Source organism: Symphalangus syndactylus, chromosome 22 (assembly GCF_028878055.3).
Source record: "Symphalangus syndactylus isolate Jambi chromosome 22, NHGRI_mSymSyn1-v2.1_pri, whole genome shotgun sequence".
Classification (NCBI taxonomy): Eukaryota; Metazoa; Chordata; class Mammalia; order Primates; family Hylobatidae; genus Symphalangus; species Symphalangus syndactylus.
Window position 1 is genome coordinate 43,827,325 of NC_072444.2, and position 21,199 is coordinate 43,848,523.

Here is a 21,199-nt window from a genome sequence, read left to right on the forward strand (position 1 = left end):
TATGACAAACTCATAGCTAGCATCATACTAAACAAGCTAAAGCTGGAAGCATTCCCTTTAAGAACTGAAACAAGACAGCCAGGCACGGTGGCTCACGCCTGTAGTCCCAGCACTTTGGGAGGCCGAGGTGGGCGGATCACAACAAGGTCAAGAGATCTAGGTCATTCTGGCTAACGTGGTGAAACCCCATCCCTACTAAAAATACAAAAAATTAGCCGGGCGTGGTGGCGGGCGCTTATAGTCCCAGCTGCTCGGGAGGCTGAAGCAGGAGAATGGCGTGAACCCGGGAGGCGGAGCTTGCAGCGATCTGAGATCACGCCAGTGCACTCCAGCCTGGGCGACAGAGCGAGACTCCATCCCCCAGGAAAAAAAAAAAAAAAGAACTGGAACAAGACAAAGAGCCCACCCTCGCCACTCCTATTCAACATAGTACTGAAAGTTCTACCCAAACCAATCTAGCAAGATAAAGAAATAAAAGGCATCCAGATAGGAAAAAAGGAAGTTAAATTATCTGTCTTCCCTAATGATATGATTCTATACCTAGAAAACCCTAAAGACTCCACCAAAAGGCTCCTAGATCTGATAGGCAACTTGAGTAAAGTTTCAGAATTCAAGATCAACATACAAAAATCAGTAGTATTTCTATACACCAGTAACATTCAAGCTGAGAGCCAAATCAAGAACACAATCCAATTTATAATAGCTGTAAAAACAAAAGACAAAACCTAGGAATAACTACAGAACACTCCTGAAATAAATCATAGGTGACAGAAGCAAATGGAAAAACATTCTATGCTTGAGGATTGGAAGAAGCAATATCATTAAAATTGCCAGACTGCCCAAAACAATCTACAGATTCAACACTATTCTATCAAATTGCCAACATCATTTTTCACAGAATTAGAAAAAAACTTATAAAATTCATCTGGAACCACAAAAGCACCTGAATAGCCAAAGCAATCCTAAGCAAAAGGAACAAAGCCAAAGGCCTCGCAGTATCCAACTTCAAACTATGCTACAGGGCTTACAGTAACCAAAACAGCATGGTACTGGTACAGAGCAGACACATAGACCAATGGAGCAGAATAAAGAGCCCAGAAATAATGCCGTGTACTTGCAGCCAACTGATGTTCAACAAAATTGGCAAAAATATGCAGTGGGGAAAGTACTCCCTATTCAATAAATGGTGCTGGGGAAACTGGCTAACTGTATGCAGACGGATGAAACTGGACCCCTGCCTATCACCACATACAAAAATCAACTCATAAAGGATTAAAGATGTAAGATCTCAAGCTATAAGGATCCTCGAAGAAAACCTAGGAAATACCATATTCACAAAGTTGTGCAACTATCACCACAATTCATGTTTAGAATATTCTCATCAGCTCCCAAAAGAAATCCTTATCCATGCACAGCCACTCCTAATTTCCTCTTGTTCTCAACCCCCGGCCCTAGGCAGCCCCTAATCTACTTTCATGTCTGTAGGCCTTTTCTGGACATTTCATGTAAATGCAATCAGACCATTGGGGGCCTTCTGTGACTGGTTTCTTTTCACTTAGCATAATGTTTTCTTTGTTTGTTTGTTCGTTTTTTGGAGATGGAATCTCGCTCTATCGCCCAGGCTGGAGTACAGTGGCGTGATCTTGGCTCACTGCAACCACTGCCTCGCAGGTTCATGGGATTCTCCTGCCTCAGCCTCCTGCGTAGCTGGAATTACAGGCATGAGCCACCACGCCTGGCTAATTTTTGTATTTTTAGTAGAGATGGAGTTTGACTATGTTGGCCAGGCTGGTCTCAAACACCTGACCTCGAGTTATCCGCGCCCGCCTCAGCCTCCCAAAGTGCTGGGATTACAGGACTGAGCCACCACACCCGGCAGCATAATGTTTTCAAAAAAGATCCATATTGTAGCATCTGTCAGTACTTCATTCTTTTTTATTGCTAAATAATATTCGATTCCATGGACATACCACATTTTATTTATCCACACATCTGTTGATGGACATTTGGGCTGTTTCCACTTTTTGGCTCTTAGAAGAATTCTGCTATGAAATTCATTTACAAATTTTTGTGTGGATATAGTTTGATTTCTCTTGGATTTATGCCTGGAAGTGGAATTGCCAGGTCATGTGGTTATAACAGTGCATTTAACATTTTGATGAACTGCCAGACTATTTTCCAAAGCAGCCACATCATTTACATTCTCAGCAGCAATGCATGAGGGTTCTAGTTTTTCCACATCCTTGACAACGGTGGCAGTTATCTGCTTTTTTAATTGTAGCCATCCTCGGAGGGGGGATGAGGTGATAATCTCATTGTGCTTTTGACTTGCATTTGCCTGGTGATTAATGGTGTAGAGCATCATTTCATGTGCTTACTGGCTATTTTTGATAGTTTTTGGAGAAATAATCTGTTCATATTCTTCGCTCATTTAATCTGTCTTGTTGTTGAGTTTCAATAGTTCTTTATATAACCTAGATACAAATCCCTTATCAGATACATGCTTTCCACATATTTTTTTATTCTGAGGATTGTTTTTTCACTTGATGGTGTCCTTAGAAGCACAAAAGACTTCTAAATTTTGATGCAATCCCATGCCAAGTTCAGGTGGTAACCCCAAGTGCAGGGCTTTTCCACTGCAGTGCTTGCTTTTGAGCCTGGGACCCTTAGCTCTTGGCATTTTAATGGCTAATGTTGTCTTCTTTCTTGCCTTTTCTCATTTTTTCCTGCAGGGATGGTTGCAGAAGAGTACAATGCCTTTTTCTACTCACTGGTATCCCAGGACACACAGGAAATGGCTTACTCAACCAAGCGGCAGAGATTCTTGGTAGATCAAGGTTATAGCTTCAAGGTACATTTCCATTTGGCCTCTGGTTAGACTAGGACCAAGGCCTTCTTGATACCCTGGCCTCCAGGAGAAGTGAGGGCCACTGTCAGCAGGCAGGCACCAAGCATTAGGGGATTAGAGGCCTTGCCTCAGACTCCCTTTATCTCTGCATGAATTGCTGAGGGCAGCTGTTGGTGGGAAGTGTGCCGTCCTGGCAGGACTGAGGTGCCACAGCACTATGGCCAGCACTGTGTGAGTCTGAGCCCCGCAGGGCTGCTTTCTCAGGGATGCCTCTCCAGGTAGCTAGGAGAGCTCTTCCTTTCATCAGCTGGCTCCAGGCCTTAGTTTGCCTCAGTTTGCCTCCCAGACATCAGAGCCATCCTGTACTACAAATCAGATATTTTAATAATTGGGAAATTCTAAAGCTTTGGCTAACTTTCATTGGCTGAGGCATTTGCCTTCTTTCCTGTTACACAAATATTACGTTTATGTCAGTATTTGGTGTCCAGAAGGGCTTTATATTTTGGGGATAGATGGAGGGTTCTAGAAGTAGGGGAATTAAATTCCCCCTATGGTCCACTAAAAGGACATCCCTAGAACATTAGACTCCCAGGTTCTTGATTGCAAAAGATCGCAATCCAGGCTGCCTTTTGAGATACATTTTTAATGGGTCTCTTTATGCATTGGTGAGAGTTCCCATTATGGGCTTTAGGGGGACAGGGTTGTCTGGCCTCCCCTCTTTTAGCTAGAGGCAGTGACACTTCAGACCTCTCATGCTGGCCTAGAGGACAAGATGCTTGGGTTGTGAGCCCAGTTTTTTGGAGGATTCGCATCATGACCTTTTTATCCATCCATGAAAATCCCTGCTGGTAATAGCATTCCTACTTCCTCATTCCTGCCAAGCTGTGAGGGTAAGAGGAGCACCAGGTCAGAAAGAGCTCCTCTGAATTCTTTGAAAGGTGACCTCGACAAAAAGGCACAGTACCATGCCGTAGTAGTTTGTGTTGGTTGGAGCTGTGTCTTCGGTGCTGCCTGTTGAGGAGCAGTGGTTGGAGTTCCCAGAGTCATGATGTGGAGTGGTTGGGCCTGCGCAGATGTGCACATTTTCTATACTCTGGATCGCTGGCCCAGAAGGACTCAGATCCTTACTTCTAGGAATTTTCATTTAATTAACATGAGAATTGGAGGAAAGGAGAGTTCCCTTTACGGAATCAACCCAGGTTTTCTGCAGGGATAGGGAGCCCTTGTAGTAAGTTATCCCCATAGAAATGAAAACCTAGTCTCCAACATGCTCTTCTTACTCTCTCAGAGAAGCTCTGCAGATAATCTTCCTGATGTCCTACCATTTTCATTTTCATTTGTTCATTCCTGCTGGAAGCCCCAGTTGCTGAGCACAGCAGATGCCAGGGACCTTCTCAAAGGGCCACAGCCTGTGCCTTCCAGTCACTTGTCCCTTCCTTTGTCTGCTTTAAGATGTGAAGGCTACCCGAAGGAGCCTTTTAAAATCACTAAGATTCTTCCTGTTGATCTTCCATACGTGATCATTTAGATGCTGTGTGCTGGGGGCAGATTTCTCTGAAATTCCTGCATCCCTCTGGTCCTTGAGATCATTAGTCAAGCTCCCTGTTAAAGGTGGCTCCTGATGCTGGTCTCTGGAATGCTAGGGAGGAGCTCTCCATTGTTGGCCACCAGGGTGGCTGGGCCTGGGGAGGGAAGTAACCAAAGCAGGTGGACCCAGGAGAAGGCAGAGGAGGGCTGGGGAGAGAGAGCAGAAGGGGGCATGTCTGCTGGCTTGGGCTTTGCAGGTGATCACGAAGCTCGCTGGCATGGAGGAGGAAGACTTGGCGTTTTCGACAAAAGAAGAGCAGCAGCAGCTCTTACAGAAAGTCCTGGCAGCCACTGACCTGGATGCCGAGGAGGAGGTGGTGGCTGGGGAATTTGGCTCCAGATCCAGCCAGGTGAGTAAATGGGTGAGGAGGTTCCAGGTGTCAGTGCTCTCACAGGGCAGCGTTGGTAGACACAGACATAGACATGTAGTCCTGCCTGGATGGGCCCATGGGATTTTTTTGGAAATGTAGGAAAACATGGAAGAGATGAATAGAAACAACCCTTGTTGCCCTTTTGGTGTGTGCCCCTTGTACTGTTGCACACAGCTGAGCTCACAGTGGCTGTGACTGATCTCCTGCTTTGCTCACACGAGTATTTGTTAGATCTTGATGTTGAAGCCCAGGATGGCAAGCAGGTGACCCCAGCTCACCTTGGTGGCAACTGGAGGGACCGTGATGGGCCAGGGGCACATAGTTCCCACACACAGGGCTGCCATCCCTGGCCGTGGGCACACAGTTCTCCTCTGGTTCCTCCTCGGTGATAAAGCTGAGCCCTCTAGCCCCTAAGACTGCTCTGAGGATCAACTCTTGTGGTAGCTTCAATACTTAACTTTGAAAAATGTAGAGTTCTGTGAAAATACTCAACCTTTCATTTATTCTACAAATATGCCTGCTCGAGGCCAAGCAAATATATGGTCTAATTAGTGAGAGCATCATTATGGAGAATTATCAGGCCTGTCCAAGGGGAGAAGTGCACTTCAGTCAGGTGTGTTTGAAATTCAGTTGCCATTAGAGCCGGAAGGTGGGCAGCTGCTGGACCAAGGCAAAAAGGAAGCAGCTGTCCCTGGGGAGGGGCTGCCCTCCTTCCAGCCTAAGGCTTTCCTCCCCCCACCCAGGGGGCACTCTCCATGGGAACCCAGGAGAGGGCTCTCATTGCTCTCACTGGTTTTAAGGAGGTACCTGGTTCATTCTCCTCACAGGATAGCAATGTCAGCACTGATGTGGTTATCCCCATTTTACAGATGAGGTCACTGAGGTGCAGATACTAATTACTTGCCTCAGGGTTACTCAGGGACAGGTGGAGCCAAGAGTCAAGCCCAGGGCTTTCTGTCCTTCCACTTGATTCAAAGCCTCAGGTGGTGCCTCAGGTGGTGCCTCAGGTGGTGTCTCAGGAGATTTTAAGGGACTTCTGCCCTAACTGTTAAAAAAATTCTGTTCAAGCCAGGCATGGTGGCTCACGTCTGTAATCCCAGCACTTTGGGAGGCCTAGGCAGGAGGATCAGTTGAGTCCAGGAGTTTGAGACCAGCATGGTCAACATATCGAGACCCTGTTTCTCTCTTAAAAAATAAAATTGGTTCGGAAGTTGTTATTAAGTGAGGCAGTGTGGCATTATGGTTAAGAACAGTCTGAAGCCAGGCTACCTGGGTTCAAGTCCCATCTCCTTAAGAGGTATGTGATCTTGGACAGGTTACTTAATCTCTCTGTGTCTCAGTTTCCTCTTCTTTCAGGTGTGGATTATAGTAGTTTTGAGGATGAGAGGAGATAATATATGTCAGATGATTAGAACAATGCCTGAGACACAGTAAGCGATCTGTAAATGTTATTAAAAATGATGTATTAAATTTATGTAAGTCTTATATAATTTGCTGTGATTATAAATATTATAAAAGGAATATCTTTTCCTCTGGAGACTAACATGGGCTGGTCCCCCCTTCCCGGCAGGCATCTCGGCGCTTTGGCACCATGAGCTCTATGTCTGGGGCCGATGACACTGTGTACATGGAGTACCACTCATCGCGGAGCAAGGCGCCCAGCAAACATGTGCACCCGCTCTTCAAGCGCTTTAGGAAATGATGCTTAGGCGGGGTACTTTGTTCAAGACCGGCGCTTGGCACTCTTGTTGGAAAGGGATTTTCAGCATAACTAACGTTTTCCTTCCACCTCCTTGACCTTCCCTCCAGCGTTGGCCAAATTGTGCTGAGGAAAATGCATCAAGGGCTTGGCTCTGCCTTCGTGGGTCATCTAGGGTTTTATAAAGGAGGAGGAGACAATATTTTTTCAAACTTTTTGGGGAGTGGGGTCATTTCTGTGTATAAAAATTTTTAATATTTAAGGTGTATTTATATTACTGTTCTGAATAAACAGAATGGACCATTGAACCACTCTTCATTGTGTAAGTGTTTTTGTGCTTCATCCTGGGCATGGGTTATGTCTGGATGACCAACCTCCATCAAGGCCCTACTTTGTAGCAAGCACAGATGAGTAAGATGGAGCCTATCCCCAGGGAGCTATCAGGGAGATGTACCCTGGGATAGAAGAAACGTTGGCAGGAAAGGCCTGGGGAATGGGGAGGGTGATCCAGCCGGAGGGAAGAGCCTGGGTAGTTGACTGTGGTCCCTGCTCACAGCTTAGCCTGGTGGATTCAGACTGGGGCTTCAACCGCACAGCTTCCTGCTGTTCTGGTGGTCACAGCTCTTCTACAGCGTCGTCCAAGGTAGACACCCACGTCATGAAGGCCTTCCAGGTTGGCTTCTGGTGTCTCATCTTCTCTGAGAGGGTGACCTCTTGTTTCTCCCTCAAAGTACATTTTTAGATATTGCTGAGAGGCTAGATTCCTCTTCTAATAGCAGTTTAGTGCCCTTGGGTGTTTTAATTGCTACTTCCTTTATTTTTAATGGCTTTGGGCTTTTCTCTTATGTTCCTGGTATGAAAGCAAAGGTGTTGAGGAAAAGACAGGCCAGGCAGGATTGCTTCTTGAGAGGTAGGCACACATAAGGCATATCCACCTTGTAGAAAGACTTGTGATTCTGAGGAGGAGGCCCACTCTCCCTGTAACAGGAAACAGCGCTCACACTTGGGGAGTGTTGAAACCCTGGCTACATAAGGCTTCCAAGTGGAGTCCCTGCCCATCCCCACAGCTCGGCAGCAGCTTCCTGGCCTCAGCTCCAGCACAGGTGGGCTGCTCTCTGTGATGCAGCCACAGACTGTCTGAGGAGAAGAAAGTATTAGGTTGGTGCAAAGGTAACTGCAGCTTTTGCCATTACTTTTTTTTTTTTTTTTTTTTTGAGACAGTTTCACTCTTTGCCCAGGCTGGAGTGAGTGCTGCGATCTCGGCTCACTGCAACCTCTGCCTCCCAGGTTCAAGCGATTCTCCTGCCTCAGCCTCTCAAGCAGCTGGGACCACCGGCGCCCGCCACCATGCCCGGCTAACTTTTTGTATTTTTGGTAGAGATGGGGTTTCACCATATTGGCCAGGCTGGTCTCAAACTCCTGACCTTGTGATCCGCCCGCCTTGGCCTCCCAAAATGCTGGGATTACAGGCGTGAGCCACCGCACCTGGCTGCCATTACTTTTACTGGCAAAAACCACAATTACCTTTGCACCAACCTAATACCTCTTTTATCAGGGGGCTTTGAAGCAAGAACCACCTGCCCCACATTCCGCCTCTCTGAGCTGACCTTTTGGTGACAAACACACTCTCATAGTCTGGTCAGTAGCTGGTGCTGCCAGGCATCTAGCCACTCTATCAGTGCAAACCCTAGGAACCAGCAACAGGGCCCTCGCTAGGAGTAGAGGGCCTGAGCAGCCCCGTCTGAGGTGCGCGCTTGAGCCCACAAACTTGCCTGTCATGTAACCCTGATGGGTCTGCACTCAAATGTTCAAACTTGACTGTAACTCTTTTCAGTCTACCTCTTGTCATGCCTTTACACTTGAGATCCTCAAACAATACTGAGCATTTCCTGTATTTTCACATTTCTGGCCCCTGTTTTCTTGTCTATTGACAATGTTGAATTTTACCTGAGCCCTGTGATCCTAGGAAATAGATACATTTAAAGGAATCCCTTGTCCTTGGTGTTCTGGAAAGTAGCTTACTGCAGAGAACCATCCTTCCTGGTATGACTCATGAATGCTCCCCTTGAAGACCCCAGTCGAGGCCAAACACAGGCCTTCCAAATTCCCTTTCTTTGCCTCATAAATTAGCTAAACTGCTTGTCCCCAGTGATCAATGGGAACAAAATGCTTGTGAACCAGACTTCGGTTTAGATTCTCTTCTACGCCCAGACCCCTGAACTTTGGCTCACCCTCCCCTCCACCCCTCGAGAGAATAGACTGGATTCAGGGTAAGTCACTGATTGGATCTACTGTCCCACCATGCCACTCCCCTTCATCCCACTTCCTGTCTTTTACTTGCTTCCCTCCCTATAAAAGAAAACCCCTTTTGCCTAACCCTGAGACAAACAGATCTTATGTTCAGTGCATTCTCCCTGCTGCAATAGTACACCCCACCCCACCACTTTGCAACAATCCTTTCAAATAAAGTCTCCCTTTACGAAGTCCAGATTTTTCTTCTTATTTTTCTTAACATTGTCTGTTCTGTGAACTTAAATTCCAGATTTTTTATTTGACATCATGTAACAAGTTTTTATCTAAATTTCCAAATGTCTGTTGGTAGTATATAAAAATATAATTAATTTTTATATATCAGTTTTTATATATCATTCCTCAGTCATGCTAAACTCAGTTCTAGGAAATTTTTCTGTAGATTTCTAGAATAAGTAGACTAAAATCAGTGAAGATATAGAAGACTCGAACAATACTATTAACCAACTTGACCTAATTGACATTTACAGAATACTCCACTGAGTAACAGCGGTATAAGCATTAGTTTCAAATACACAGATCACTTGCCAAGACAGAATCAATTTCAGGCCCTACAAGTCCATTGGAAAGTACACTGGAAAGCATTTAAGCCATACAAGCTGTAATCTGTGCCCACAGTGGGATTAAGTTAAAAATCAATAGAAAAAGAGTCTGGAAAACCCTCAAATATTTGGAAAATGTGGTGGTTAATTTTAGGTGTCAGCTGAGTTAAGGGATGACAGGTCACTGGTTAAGCATTTTTGGGTGTGTCTGTGGGCATGTTTCCAGGAACGGGGAGCATTTGAAGCTGTAGACTCAGATCCACCCCCACCAACGTGGGCCTCATATCTCCATCAAGGGACCAGATAGAACAAAAGGGTGGAGGAAGGGTGAATACAAATTGCAGAGTATAATATTGATACATTAAAAAAAAATCAACTGGCCGGGCGCAGTGGCTCACACCTGTAATCCCAGCACTTTGGAAGGCCGAGGCAGGTAGATCACCTAAGGTCAGGAGTTTGAGTCCAGCCCAGCCAACATGGTGAGACCTCATCTCTACTAAAAATACTTAAAAAAATTAGCTGGGTGTGGTGGTGGGCACCTGTAATCCCAGCTACTCAGGAGGCTAGTGTGGAAGAATCTCTTGAACCCAGGAGGTGGAGGTTGTAGTGAGTTGAGATCACACCACTACACTCCAGCCTGGGCAACAAGAGCAAAACTCCATCTCAAAAAAAAAAAAAAAAAAAAAATACTATTTACAATAGCATAAAAATATGCAATGCCTAGGGATTATCTTATGAAATATGTAAATTCTGCCTGTGTTAGCCTACTAATTTAATCTTTTTTTAAAAAAAAAACAGGGTCTCACTCTCACCCAGGTGGAGTTCAGTGGCGCAATCAAAGCTCACTTCAGCCTTGGCCTCCTGGGCTCAAGTGATTCTCCTGCCTCAGCACTCCAGTCCGACCCAGTAGCTGAGACTACAGGCACGTGCCATCATGCCCGGCTAATATTTTTTTAAAAAAATTTTTGTAGAGACAGGGTCTCACTATGTTGCGCAGCCTGGTCTTGAACTCCTGGGCTCAAGTGATCCTCCTGCCTTGGTTTCCCAAAGTGCTGGGATTACAAACGTGAGCCACAGCACCTGGCCAGTTTAACCTATTTTAAATCAAATTCTTAACCAGATTTTTCATGGAAACTTACAAACTAATGGTAAAATAAATGTCAAAGAATAAAGAATCAAAAATATCAAAGAGAATTTATAGGAACAGTGCAGTAGGCACAGGAACAGAAAAATACAGCAGTGGAATGGAATAGAGAGCCTAGAAAAATATTACTGAGAACTTGATCTGTGATAGAAGTAGCATTATATAAGCATGTGTACACACACCTACATACCCTCCTACATCTATATCCATTCCAACAGTATGTTTCTATCTATCTATCCCCATGAGTTCACACTGAAATCTCTACACAGGGTTTATTTGTTTATTTATTTTGAGATGGAGTTTCGCTCTTGTTGCCCAGGCTGGAGTGCAGTGGTGCAATCTTGGCTCACTGCAACCTCTGCTTCCCGGGTTCAAGCGATTCTCCTTGCCTCAGCCTCCCGAGTAGCTTGGATTACAGGTGCCCACCACCACGACCAGCTAATTTTTTGTATTTTTAGTAGAGATGGGGGTTTCATCATGTTGGCCAGGCTAGTCTCGAATTCCTGACCTCAAGCGATCTGCCCGCCTTGGCCTCCCAAAGTGCTGGGATTAGAGGCATGAGCCACCGCAACCAGCCCACAGCTGGTTTATTGTCTATTTTATGTTCACAACTTCATTCTTTGACAATGAGAAAACTGGCTCCCATTTTACACAATATATTAAATATTTTCTTATTTGCTCCCTTATAGGATGTACGAAAGTCATTTCAGACCTGTTAATTTATGCCTCTGTGAAAATTAGATTTTAATTTTCATTCGAGTTCTAATTAGATGACTCAAATTTTCATTTAACTCTAATTTTAATTAGAGTTAATTTTGTGGTAGGGATGTTTGGGTTTGTAACCTGAGGGCATAGAGACTTAATCTTGTGTTACTTGTGTTTTTTCCCCGACCATCCTTCAGTGTGGTTATGTCATTCATTTGATGACCAGTTTCATTCATTTGGGGGCTTTTTGTATCAAACTTTAGCTTGTATAAGATTGTCCTTATCCTTGTTGATTTCTTATTTATTTATTTATTTATTTGAGACGGAGTCTTGCTCTCTCGCCAGGCTGGAGTGCAGTGGCGTGATCTCGGCTCACTGCAACCGCTGACTCCCAGGTTCAAGTGATTCTCCTGCCTCAGCTTCCCGAGTAGCTGGGATTACAGGCACACGCCACCATTCAAAAATGCCCTAGCATTCTGTGATACAATATTGTGTGACTGAAAGAAACAGTATAGAAATTGGAAGACTGGATCTTAGTTTTTGGCGGGCTGTACCTTACTATATGACCTTGGGGAATTCACCAAAACTGCTTTTGCCTCCATTTCCTATTTGATTTCTCCATTATATTAGGTCAGAGCACAAGGAAGATCTGAAGAACATATCTAAATTCCAAAATGAAATCCGAACATCTCTCTGAGAAAACCTTCTTCTTTTTTTTTTTTTGAGACGGAGTCTCGCTCTGCCACCCAGGCTGGAGTGCAGTGGCACAAGCTCAGCTCACTGCAACCTCTGCCTCCCAGGTTCAAGTGATTCTCCTGCCTCAGTCTCCCGAGTAGCTGGGACTACAGGCGTGTGCCACCACACCCAGTTAATTTTTGTATTTTTAGTAGAGACGGGGTTTCACCATGTTGGCCAGGCTGGTCTCTAACTCCTGACCTCAAGTGATCCTCCTGCCTCGGCCTCCCAAAGTGCTGGGATTACAGGTGTGAGCCACCATGCCTGGCTGATTTTATTTATGTTTCTCTTTCGAGCATGTAAAACACTAACATGATTCCAAAGTCTAGACTGCACAAAAAGTTATATTTAGGAAAGTGCCTTTCTCTTATCTCTGTTTCCTTTGTGTTTTTCATCCCTTTCTTGACATTCCTTGTAGGTATCTAATTTCAGTTTCTGGTTTATCTTGCCTGTGTTTCTTTTTTGCTGAAATGAGCAGATACATATGTATTTTCTTATTTTTCCTTCTTTCTTATTTTTTCTTCTTTCTTACACAATAGATATTATACTGTAGATAATCTTTTGCACTTTGTCTTTCTTTAACTTAATAAATTCTGGAAATTGTATCAATTCATTGAGGTCTTCCTCATTCTTTACAACCTCATAGTGCCCATTGTGCAAATGTACCATAGTTCATTTAAGCACTGTTAGATGTGTGGCATTTAAGTTGTTTAAATTATTTTGCAATTGCAAACAATGCTTCAATAATACACCTGTGCAAATGGGTTTTCTTATAGTTGGAAGTATATCTTCAGGGTGAATTCCTGGAAGTGGGATTGCTGATTCAAAGGTAAATGCAGGGACAAGCGCAGTAGCTCATGCCTATAATCCCAGCATTTTGGGAGGCCGAGGCAGGAGGATCACTTGAGGTCAGGAGTTCAAAACCAGTCTGGCCAACATGGTGAAACCCCATTTCTACTAAAAATACAAAACTTAGCCAGGCATATGCCTGTAGTCCCAGCTACTTGGGAGGCTGAGGCAGGAGAATCCCTTGAGCCCAGGAGGCAGAGGTTGCAGCAAGCCAAGATCTTGCCACTGCACTCCATCCTGGACAACAGAGCGAGACTCCATCTTAAAACAAAACAAAACAAACAAACAAAAATGGCAGGCCGGATGCGGTAGCTCACGCTTGTAATCCCAGCACTTGGGAGGCCCAGGTGGGTGGATTATCTAAGGTCAGGAGTTTGAGACCAGCCTGGCCAACATGGTGAAACCCTGTCTCTACTAAAAATACAAAAACTTAGCCAGGCGTGGTGGTGGGCGCCTGTAATCCCAGCTACTTGGGAGGCTGAGGCAGGAGAATCACTTGAACCTGGGAGGCAGAGGTTGCAGTGAGCCGAGATCATGCCACTGCACTCCAGCCTGGGCAACAAGAACGAAACTCCGTCTCAAAAAACAAAACAAAACAAAACAAAACAAAAATGGTAAATGCATATGCAGTTTTTTTTCTTGGTGTAGAACATTTATTTATTTTTCCCACGAATCAAAGTTTAGTTCAGTGGGAAATAATTTTAATCAAAGAGTTGTACATTTTCTTCCCACATATCCTGCTTTGTATTAGGAAATTACATTGTGATCCATTTCACTATAAGTAAAATATTGCAAAATATTTACAGGAAAATATTAAAAATAACTGAAACACAAAAGGCAAGATGAAATAAACTGTTTTTTCAGAAATCTCTACTCCAGTGCCCATAGCACACAAGAAGAGAGTCAAAACAAATAAGTAACTAAGATTCCTTGATCACAAATTTCCAAAGAACTGGAGAAGGGAAAGAAACAGGGTGAAAATGGTGGTGTGAAAGGGAAGAGGATGTTAGCAGCACTGCTTCAATAACTGATCTATTCTGAATGAAATACCCTCTTTTCTGTGCAGTAAATTCTGAACAAGGCTATATTTTAGGATATTCCTTGAACTGAAATTAGAAAACACCCGGACAATGGAAGCGGTTCTTTCATGTAAGTTTAATAAGAGCCTCTTACTCTCTGGGCCACTGTTGTGAACAAAAGCCTGTTTGGACATCAAAAGCTGTCACAGCAGCCCTTCCACCTCTTTCATGAAAGCCTCATAGACATCATCCTTACTTTGTACCGAGACAGAAACAGAAGGACCAGATTTGGGTGCTGCTTTGGCAAGAGGCACAGCAGAATCATCCTCTGACTTTCTTTTTTTTTTTTTTTGAGACAAAGTCTTGCTCTGTCGCCCAGGCTGGAGTGCAGTGGTGGGATCTCAGCTCACTGCAACCTCCGCCTTCTGGGTTCGAGCCATTCTCCTGCCTCAGCCTACTGAGTAGCTGGGACTACAGGAGTGCGCCACCATGCCTGGCTAATTTTTGTATTTTTAGTAGAGATGGGGGATTTTGCCATGTTGGCTAGGCTGGTCTCAAACTCCTGACCTCAGGTGATCTTCCCACCTCGGCCTCCCAAAGTGCTGGGATTACAGGCGTGAGCCACGGTGCCCAGCCCCTCTGACTTTCTTTGGAGAGCAGCAGTAGCCCCTTTATTCTCCTGACGTACTCTCAGTGCAGTGGGCAAAAATCGAGTAATCTCTGCCTTGGGATTAGTGATCTGTGGCTTGGCACTGATAGTTGCTGTGGCTTTCTTCTCAATGGTGGCTGCACTCATATCATCTGCCTTGGGCCACTGAATCAAGTTGGGTGGTGCACTTAAAACCCCAGGGTTCGGTCAGGGAGCTGGTAGGAAAAGCCCAGCGGGGGCAGGCCCAAGTGGAGGTACCAATGGTGGGTGCATCATGCCAGGATGAGGTGGAGGAACACCCAGAGTTGCAGGGGGAGGTAGTTTTGGTGGGGGTCCCCTAGGAGGGGGACCATGAGGCAGACCTGGAGGTGGACCTAGGGGAGGGCCAGGTCAGGCTGGTGTTGGTCCTGGAGGTAAAAAGTCAGGGTAAAGGCCCTCGGAATCCTGGCATTCCAGGTGATCTCAGGAATGGAGGAGCTCCTGGAGGTGGGCCAAGAGGAAGGCCTGTAGCTGGCCCAAGAGGCCATAATGGTGGAGCAGGTGGTGGTCCAAGAGATGGTGGTCCTGGGATGGGACGTGCTTGTATCTGAGAAAGAGGAACACATGTGTGTGGCATTTAAGTTGCATAAATTATTCTGCAATTGCAAACAATGCTTCAATAATAAACCTTGTGCAAATGGATTTTCTTACTGTTGGAAATGTATCTTCAGGGTGAATTCCTAGAAGAGGGATTGCTGATTCAAAAGTAAATGCAGGAACAGGCGCAGTGGCTCATGCCTATAATCCCAGCACTTTGGGAGGCTGAGGCAGGAGGATCACTTGAGGTCAGGAGTTCAAAACCAGCCTGGCCAACATGGTGAAACCCCATCTCTACTAAAAATACAAAAATTAGCTGGGTGGCAGACACCTGTCTGTGAAGAAGCGGTGGATGTGCCATCAGAATGAGACTCTTCTTTATGCTGTTTTTGTGATTGTTTATCTGCTTCAGAGTCATCAGAATCATCTTCATCATCGTGCTCTGAAAATTCCTCTACTTCTGGTCCCTCCTCAGGGACTTCTTGACCTGCCATGGAAGCATCATGGCTTGAAGAGGAGTTAACTCCTTCATGTTCTTCTTTTTCTTCCTTGATTTTCCAGGCATGTCTGCAAACCGTACACTCAGACCTGAGTTCTTTTCTTCATTGCTGTCTCTCTCACCATCATCACAGTGCACAATTCATCCCCCCACTTTCTCCATCTGATGTTGGTGTCACCATCATCAGTATCGTTACCATGCTTATGTTGGTCCTTGTTTTCAGAAGGGCCATCATCTTCACTGGCGCTAGAAACATCATCACCATGACCTTGCCGGGCAAGTTCAGGATTATACAACATGTCTTCTTCATCTTGCCTATGAGGGGGAAGATCTAGGGCAAAACCTACTTTACGGCCATACATGTGCAAGACTTGAGGAGGAGGTGGGCCAGGGGAGGGCCAGGAGATTTTCTGCCAGGGGGCAAACGTGGAACATTATGCCCAAGAAAAGGAAGGATAAAAACTGCCTGAGTTGGAGGTCCATAAGCTGAGGTTTTCCTAAGGATGGAGAGTGGCTGGGACCAGGAAGTGGAATGTCCTGAATCAAAATGTTGGAAGGAGCACGCGGCACATCTGGCAAAGGAATGCTCTCCACTTCGCATGCTGAGCATTCTCGACAGCATCAAAATATTGCCTAAGTTGAGCCCTCTTCTGTTCATACTCTGCTTCTAGTTTTCTCAAGTCCTTGTAAATATCTGGATTTTCTTTTTCATAGTCATAGAATATGTTCAAAGATTTCACGCAGTTTTTTATGCTTGTTTTTCAGTACTTTCTCATTTAATTGTGGTTGTTGCAGTGGGTTAAACTCCATTTCATCCAATTTCTCCATGTCCTGGGTAATCTGTTTGGGATCCTTCATTTTTAAAACCGCAGCTCTGGCCAGGCGCAGTGGCTCACTCCTGTAATCCCAGCACTTTGGGAGGACGAGGCAGGCAGATCACCTGAGGTCAGGAGTTCAAGACCAGCCTGGCCAACATGGTGAAACCTCGTCTCTACTAAAAATACAAAAATTAGCCAGGCGTGGTGGCACACGCCTGTAATCCCAGCTACTTGGGAGGCTGAGGCAGGAGAATCGCTGGAGGTGGAGGTTGCAGTGAGCCGAGATCGCGCCACTGCACTCTAGCCTGGGCGACAAGAGCGAAACTCCACCTCAAAAATACCAAAACCAAACCAAACCAAAACCAAACCAAACAAAACAACAGCAACAACAAACACTGCACCTCGAACCATCATGCGCTGTTTTTTGTTCTTTAATTCTCTCTTCTGAGATTCCTTTCGGACTTGGTCTGTGGGGTTCATAAACTTTCCACTGTTGGTGGATGACGTAGATCTCCGTCCCATGTTGAAAATTTGTGTGGTTTACTTGTTCATAAAAAAAAAAAAAGAGAGAAAAGAAAAGGAAGAAAGAAAAACACTTCTGCTCTTCTCCCAGGACTGCGAGAAGCGGGGAGGAGGTGATTCCCGGCCTCTTTCACTTTGTAAGGGCCTCTGGGTCAACCCCTCAGCCACCGCCATCGTGAAACCTCGCGCCCCTCCCACATATGCAGTTTTGTGAAATGCGGCCACATTACCCTTTACAGGGTTGTACTTATTCACATGTCCCCTAGCCATGCATGAGAGGCTTGTCTATCCACTGCATTACCATCAGAGTGTATTGTTATATTTTTAAATGTTGAAGATATTGGCTGGGTACGGTGGCTCACACCTACAATCCTCGCACTGTGCAGCTAAGGCGAGTGGATCACTTGAGCCCAGGAATTCCAGACCAGCCTGGGCAACATAGTTAAACCTCATCTCTATAAAAATACAAAAAGTTAGCAGGGCGTTGTGGCACGAACCATGATTGCACCGCTGCACTCTGGCCTGGGTGACAGAGTGAGTCTCTGTCTTAAAAAACAAAATAAAAGAAAATATTATAGGTGAGAAATGGTATTTTAGCATAGTTTTAATTGACATTTCTCTTATGAATTAGGTTGAAAAACTTTCATATATGTGTGTGTATGTGTGTGTGTGTATGTGTGTATGTGTGTGTGTGTATGTGTGTATGTGTGTGTGTGTATGTGTGTGTGTGTGTGTATGTGTGTATGTGTGTGTGTGTATGTATGTGTGTGTGTGTCTGTGTATAAATTCCCCATTCTTATCTTTTGCCTTTTTTTTCTATGGGGTTAAAAAAAATCTAAGCCAAGCACAGTGGCACATGCCTATAGTCTCAGCTCCTTGGGAGATGGGAGGATTGCTTGGGCCAGGAGTTTGAGGCCGTAGTGCTCAAAGATGGTGAGATGGCACCTATGAATAGCCATTGCACTCCAGCCTGGGCCACATAGAGAGACCCTCATCTCTAAAAACGAAAAATAAAATATAAGTAAATAAACGTTTTTTTTTTTTTTTTTTTTGAGACGGAGTCTCGCTCTGTCGCCCAGGCTGGAGTGCAGTGGCGCAGTCTCGGCTCACTGCAAGCTCCGCCTCCCGGGTTCACGCCATTCTCCCGTCTCAGCCTCTCCAAGTAGCTGGGACTACAGGCGCCCGCCACCACGCCCGGCTAATTTTTTGTAGTTTTAGTAGAGACGGGGTTTCACCGTGGTCTCGATCTCCTGACCTCGTGATCCGCCCGCCTCGGCCTCCCAAAGTGCTGGGATTACAAGCGTGAGCCACCGCGCCCGGCCGTAAATAAACGTTTTTTAAAATAAATCTTTATTCATTTATTTATTTATTTTGAGACAGGGTCTCACTCTGTCACCAAGGCTGGAGTGCAGTGGCACTATCACAACTCACTGCAGCCTCCACCTCCTGGGCTCAGACGATCCTCCCACCTCAGCCTCCCATGTAGCTTGAACCACAGATGTGTGCCACCACGATGCCTGGCTAATTATTGTTATTTTTTGGTAGAGACAAGTTATCATCATGTTGCCCAGGCTGATCTCGAACTCCTGGGCTCAAGAGGAGCCCAGGAACATCTGCCTCAGCCTCCCAGAGTGCTGAGTATTACAGGTGTGAGCCACAGCACCCAGCCTCTCCACTGGCTTTCAGGGTAATATATGTTGTAAATATTTTCTCCCAGTGTGTTGCTGTCTTTTTACTTTGCTTATGGTGATATTTGCCATGCCGAAAACCCTCATTTTTTGTTTTAATTTAATCAGTTTTATCGATGCTTTTAGTGCATTTAGTGAATCTGGATTTTGAGTCATAATTAGAATGTCTTTCCCTATATGCAAGTTAAAGAGAAATTCACCTCGTTTTCTCCTAATACTTGTAGGGATGTATTTTCCATTTAGGTCCCTGATCATTTGGAGTTTATGTTTCAATAGGTGTGATGAGGTGCAGCTCAGTTTCATCTTTTCCCCCAAATGGCAAACCAATTGTCCCAGCATCATTTATTTAAAAGTGCATTTTTGCCCTAGTGATTTCAGTTGCTACCTTTATCATACACTAAAGTTCCATAAGTATTTAAAATTATTTCTGGTTTTTCTGTGACAGACTTGACAAACTATGATAGACTTGCCTACCTATTCAAGTGCTAGTACTACATTGTTTTAATTATAGAGGTTTTATAGTATGTTTCAATGTCTGATTGGGCTAGTCACCTTCATAGCTTTTCCTTTTTAGTGATTTCCTGGCTATTCTTAAATTACATGTTTATTTTTCCATATGAAGTTTAGCATCAACTTGTCTAGTTCCATTTTTTCAAAAAGCTTGTTGGTATTTTTTATTGGGATTACATTAAATTTATAAGTTAACTTAGGGAGACCTGACATTTTTATTGTGTTGAGTCATTCGAAGAACAATAAACGTCTTTCAATTTGTTCAAGTATACTTTTATGTTTTTAAGGTTTTCCTCATGTGGATTTTGTACATTTCCTATTAGTACTTATTCCTAAATACTTTATCTTCTTTGTTGCCATATAAATGGCATTTTCTGTGCCATTATATACTCTAACTGGTTATCATTGTGTATATGAAGGCTATCAAGTTCTATATGATAATTTTACAGCTTGCTACCTTATCTAATTGTTAGTTTTATTGATTTTCTAGGGTTTTGTATGTACACTCATATCATCTGCTAGATATAGTTTTACTTTTCAAATCTCATGCATCTTATTGATTCTTCTTGTCTAATTGCAATGGGCTTATATCTCTAGTATAATGTTGATTAGTAGTGGAGATGGTGGGCAAATTCATCTTGTTCTCGATCTTAGTGGAAAGTTTCTGGGGCTTTCCGCATTAAAGAGTTGGTGGCTTTTTCACTAAAAGTGTATGTGTTGGGGTGGGAGTGTGTGTGTATGAAAGTGCACATATGTGTATTTACGTGTTAATAAAGGGTAGGTCAAGGGTGGTGGCTCATGCCTGTAATACCAGCACTTTGGGAGGTCATGGTGGGAAGCTCACTTGACGCCCGAAGTTTAAGAGTAGCCTGGGCAACATAGTGAGACCCTGTCTCTACAAAAACATTAAAAAAATTAGCTGAGTGTGGTGGCATGTGCCTGTAGTCCCATCTACTGAAGAGGTCTAAGTGGGAGGATTGCTTAAACCCAGGATTTGGAGATTTCAGTGAGCTATGCTGACACCACTGCACTCCAGCCTGGGCAACAGAGTGAGACCCTGTCTCTAAAAATACTCTGAATAATATAACTTCTCATTTTCTTGAGGGTTTTTTTTTTTCTTGAGACAGTTTCACTCTGTCACCCAGGCTGGAGTGTAGTGGTGCCGTCTTGGCTCACTGCAACTTCTGCCTCCCAGGTTCAAGCTATTCTCCTGCCTCAGCCTCCAGAGTAGCTGGGACCACAGGTGCACTCCACCACACCTGACTGATTTTTATATTTTTAGTAGAGATGGGCTTTAGCCATGTTGGCCAGGCTGGTTTTGAACTCCTGACCTCAAGTGATCCACCTGCCTTGGCCCCCCAAAGTGCTGGGATTACAGGCATGAGCCACCACTCCCAGCCATTTCTTGAGTTTTAAAATTTTCATTTTCTTGAGACAGGTTTTCACTCTGTCACCCAGGCTGGAGTGAGTGGCACAGTCATGGCTCACTGCAGCCTCTACCTCCTGAGTAGCTGGGACTATAGGTGCACACATTCTGTAGTCCTGGCTAATATATATATATATATTTTTTAGTAGAGAGGGGATGTGGCTCACACCTGTAACACCAGCATTTTGGGAGGCTGAGGCAGGCGGATCACTTGAGACCAGGAGGTCCAGACCAGCCTGGGCAGCACGGTGAAACCCTCTCTCTATTAAAAAACCAAAAATTACACACTCTTGAGTTTCTTTAAACAGGAGTAGGTAAGGAATTTGAAAAGGCTTTTTAAAAGCATCTATGGAAATAAACATATGATTTTTCTCCTTAGATCTGTAAATACAGTGTGTTAGTTCACTTATTAATATTTAGTCAGTGTGTATTCCAGGAATAAATCCCACTTGGTTATGTTGTATCATTTTCATAGTGTGGTGTTGTATTTTGTTAAGTAGTGTTTTATTTAGAACTTTTTCATGAATATTCATGTGATATTTGTAATTTTCTTTTTTTGCTGTTTTTATCAAGTTTAGGTGTTAATGCTATACTTATTTGCTAAAAACAGTTCAGGAATGTTCCTTCATTCCCAATGATCTGGAAAAACTTGTGAAGTACTGTGACTGCCTGGTCTTTGAAGGTTTGGTAGAATAGCCTTGT

At 44.4% G+C, this 21,199-nt stretch overlaps 1 protein-coding gene and 1 pseudogene across 2 annotated transcripts in view; one reads left to right on the top strand and one right to left on the bottom strand.

The window, feature by feature from the left end:
- ERCC3 (ERCC excision repair 3, TFIIH core complex helicase subunit) overlaps positions 1–6,818 on the top strand; it is a 37,779-nt gene extending 30,961 nt beyond the window's left edge. For both annotated transcript variants that reach the window (XM_055262107.2, XM_063631277.1), the window contains exons 13-15: positions 2,733–2,851; positions 4,633–4,785; positions 6,377–6,818. In XM_055262107.2, coding sequence (XP_055118082.1) covers positions 2,733–2,851; positions 4,633–4,785; positions 6,377–6,508 — 404 coding nt within the window. In that variant the 3' untranslated portion in view covers positions 6,509–6,818. The remainder of the gene's footprint in view (positions 1–2,732; positions 2,852–4,632; positions 4,786–6,376) is intronic.
- Positions 6,819–13,964: 7,146 nt separating this feature from the next.
- On the bottom strand, positions 13,965–16,873 carry LOC129472460 (WW domain-binding protein 11-like; annotated as a pseudogene).
- Between the last annotated feature and the right edge of the window lie 4,326 nt (positions 16,874–21,199).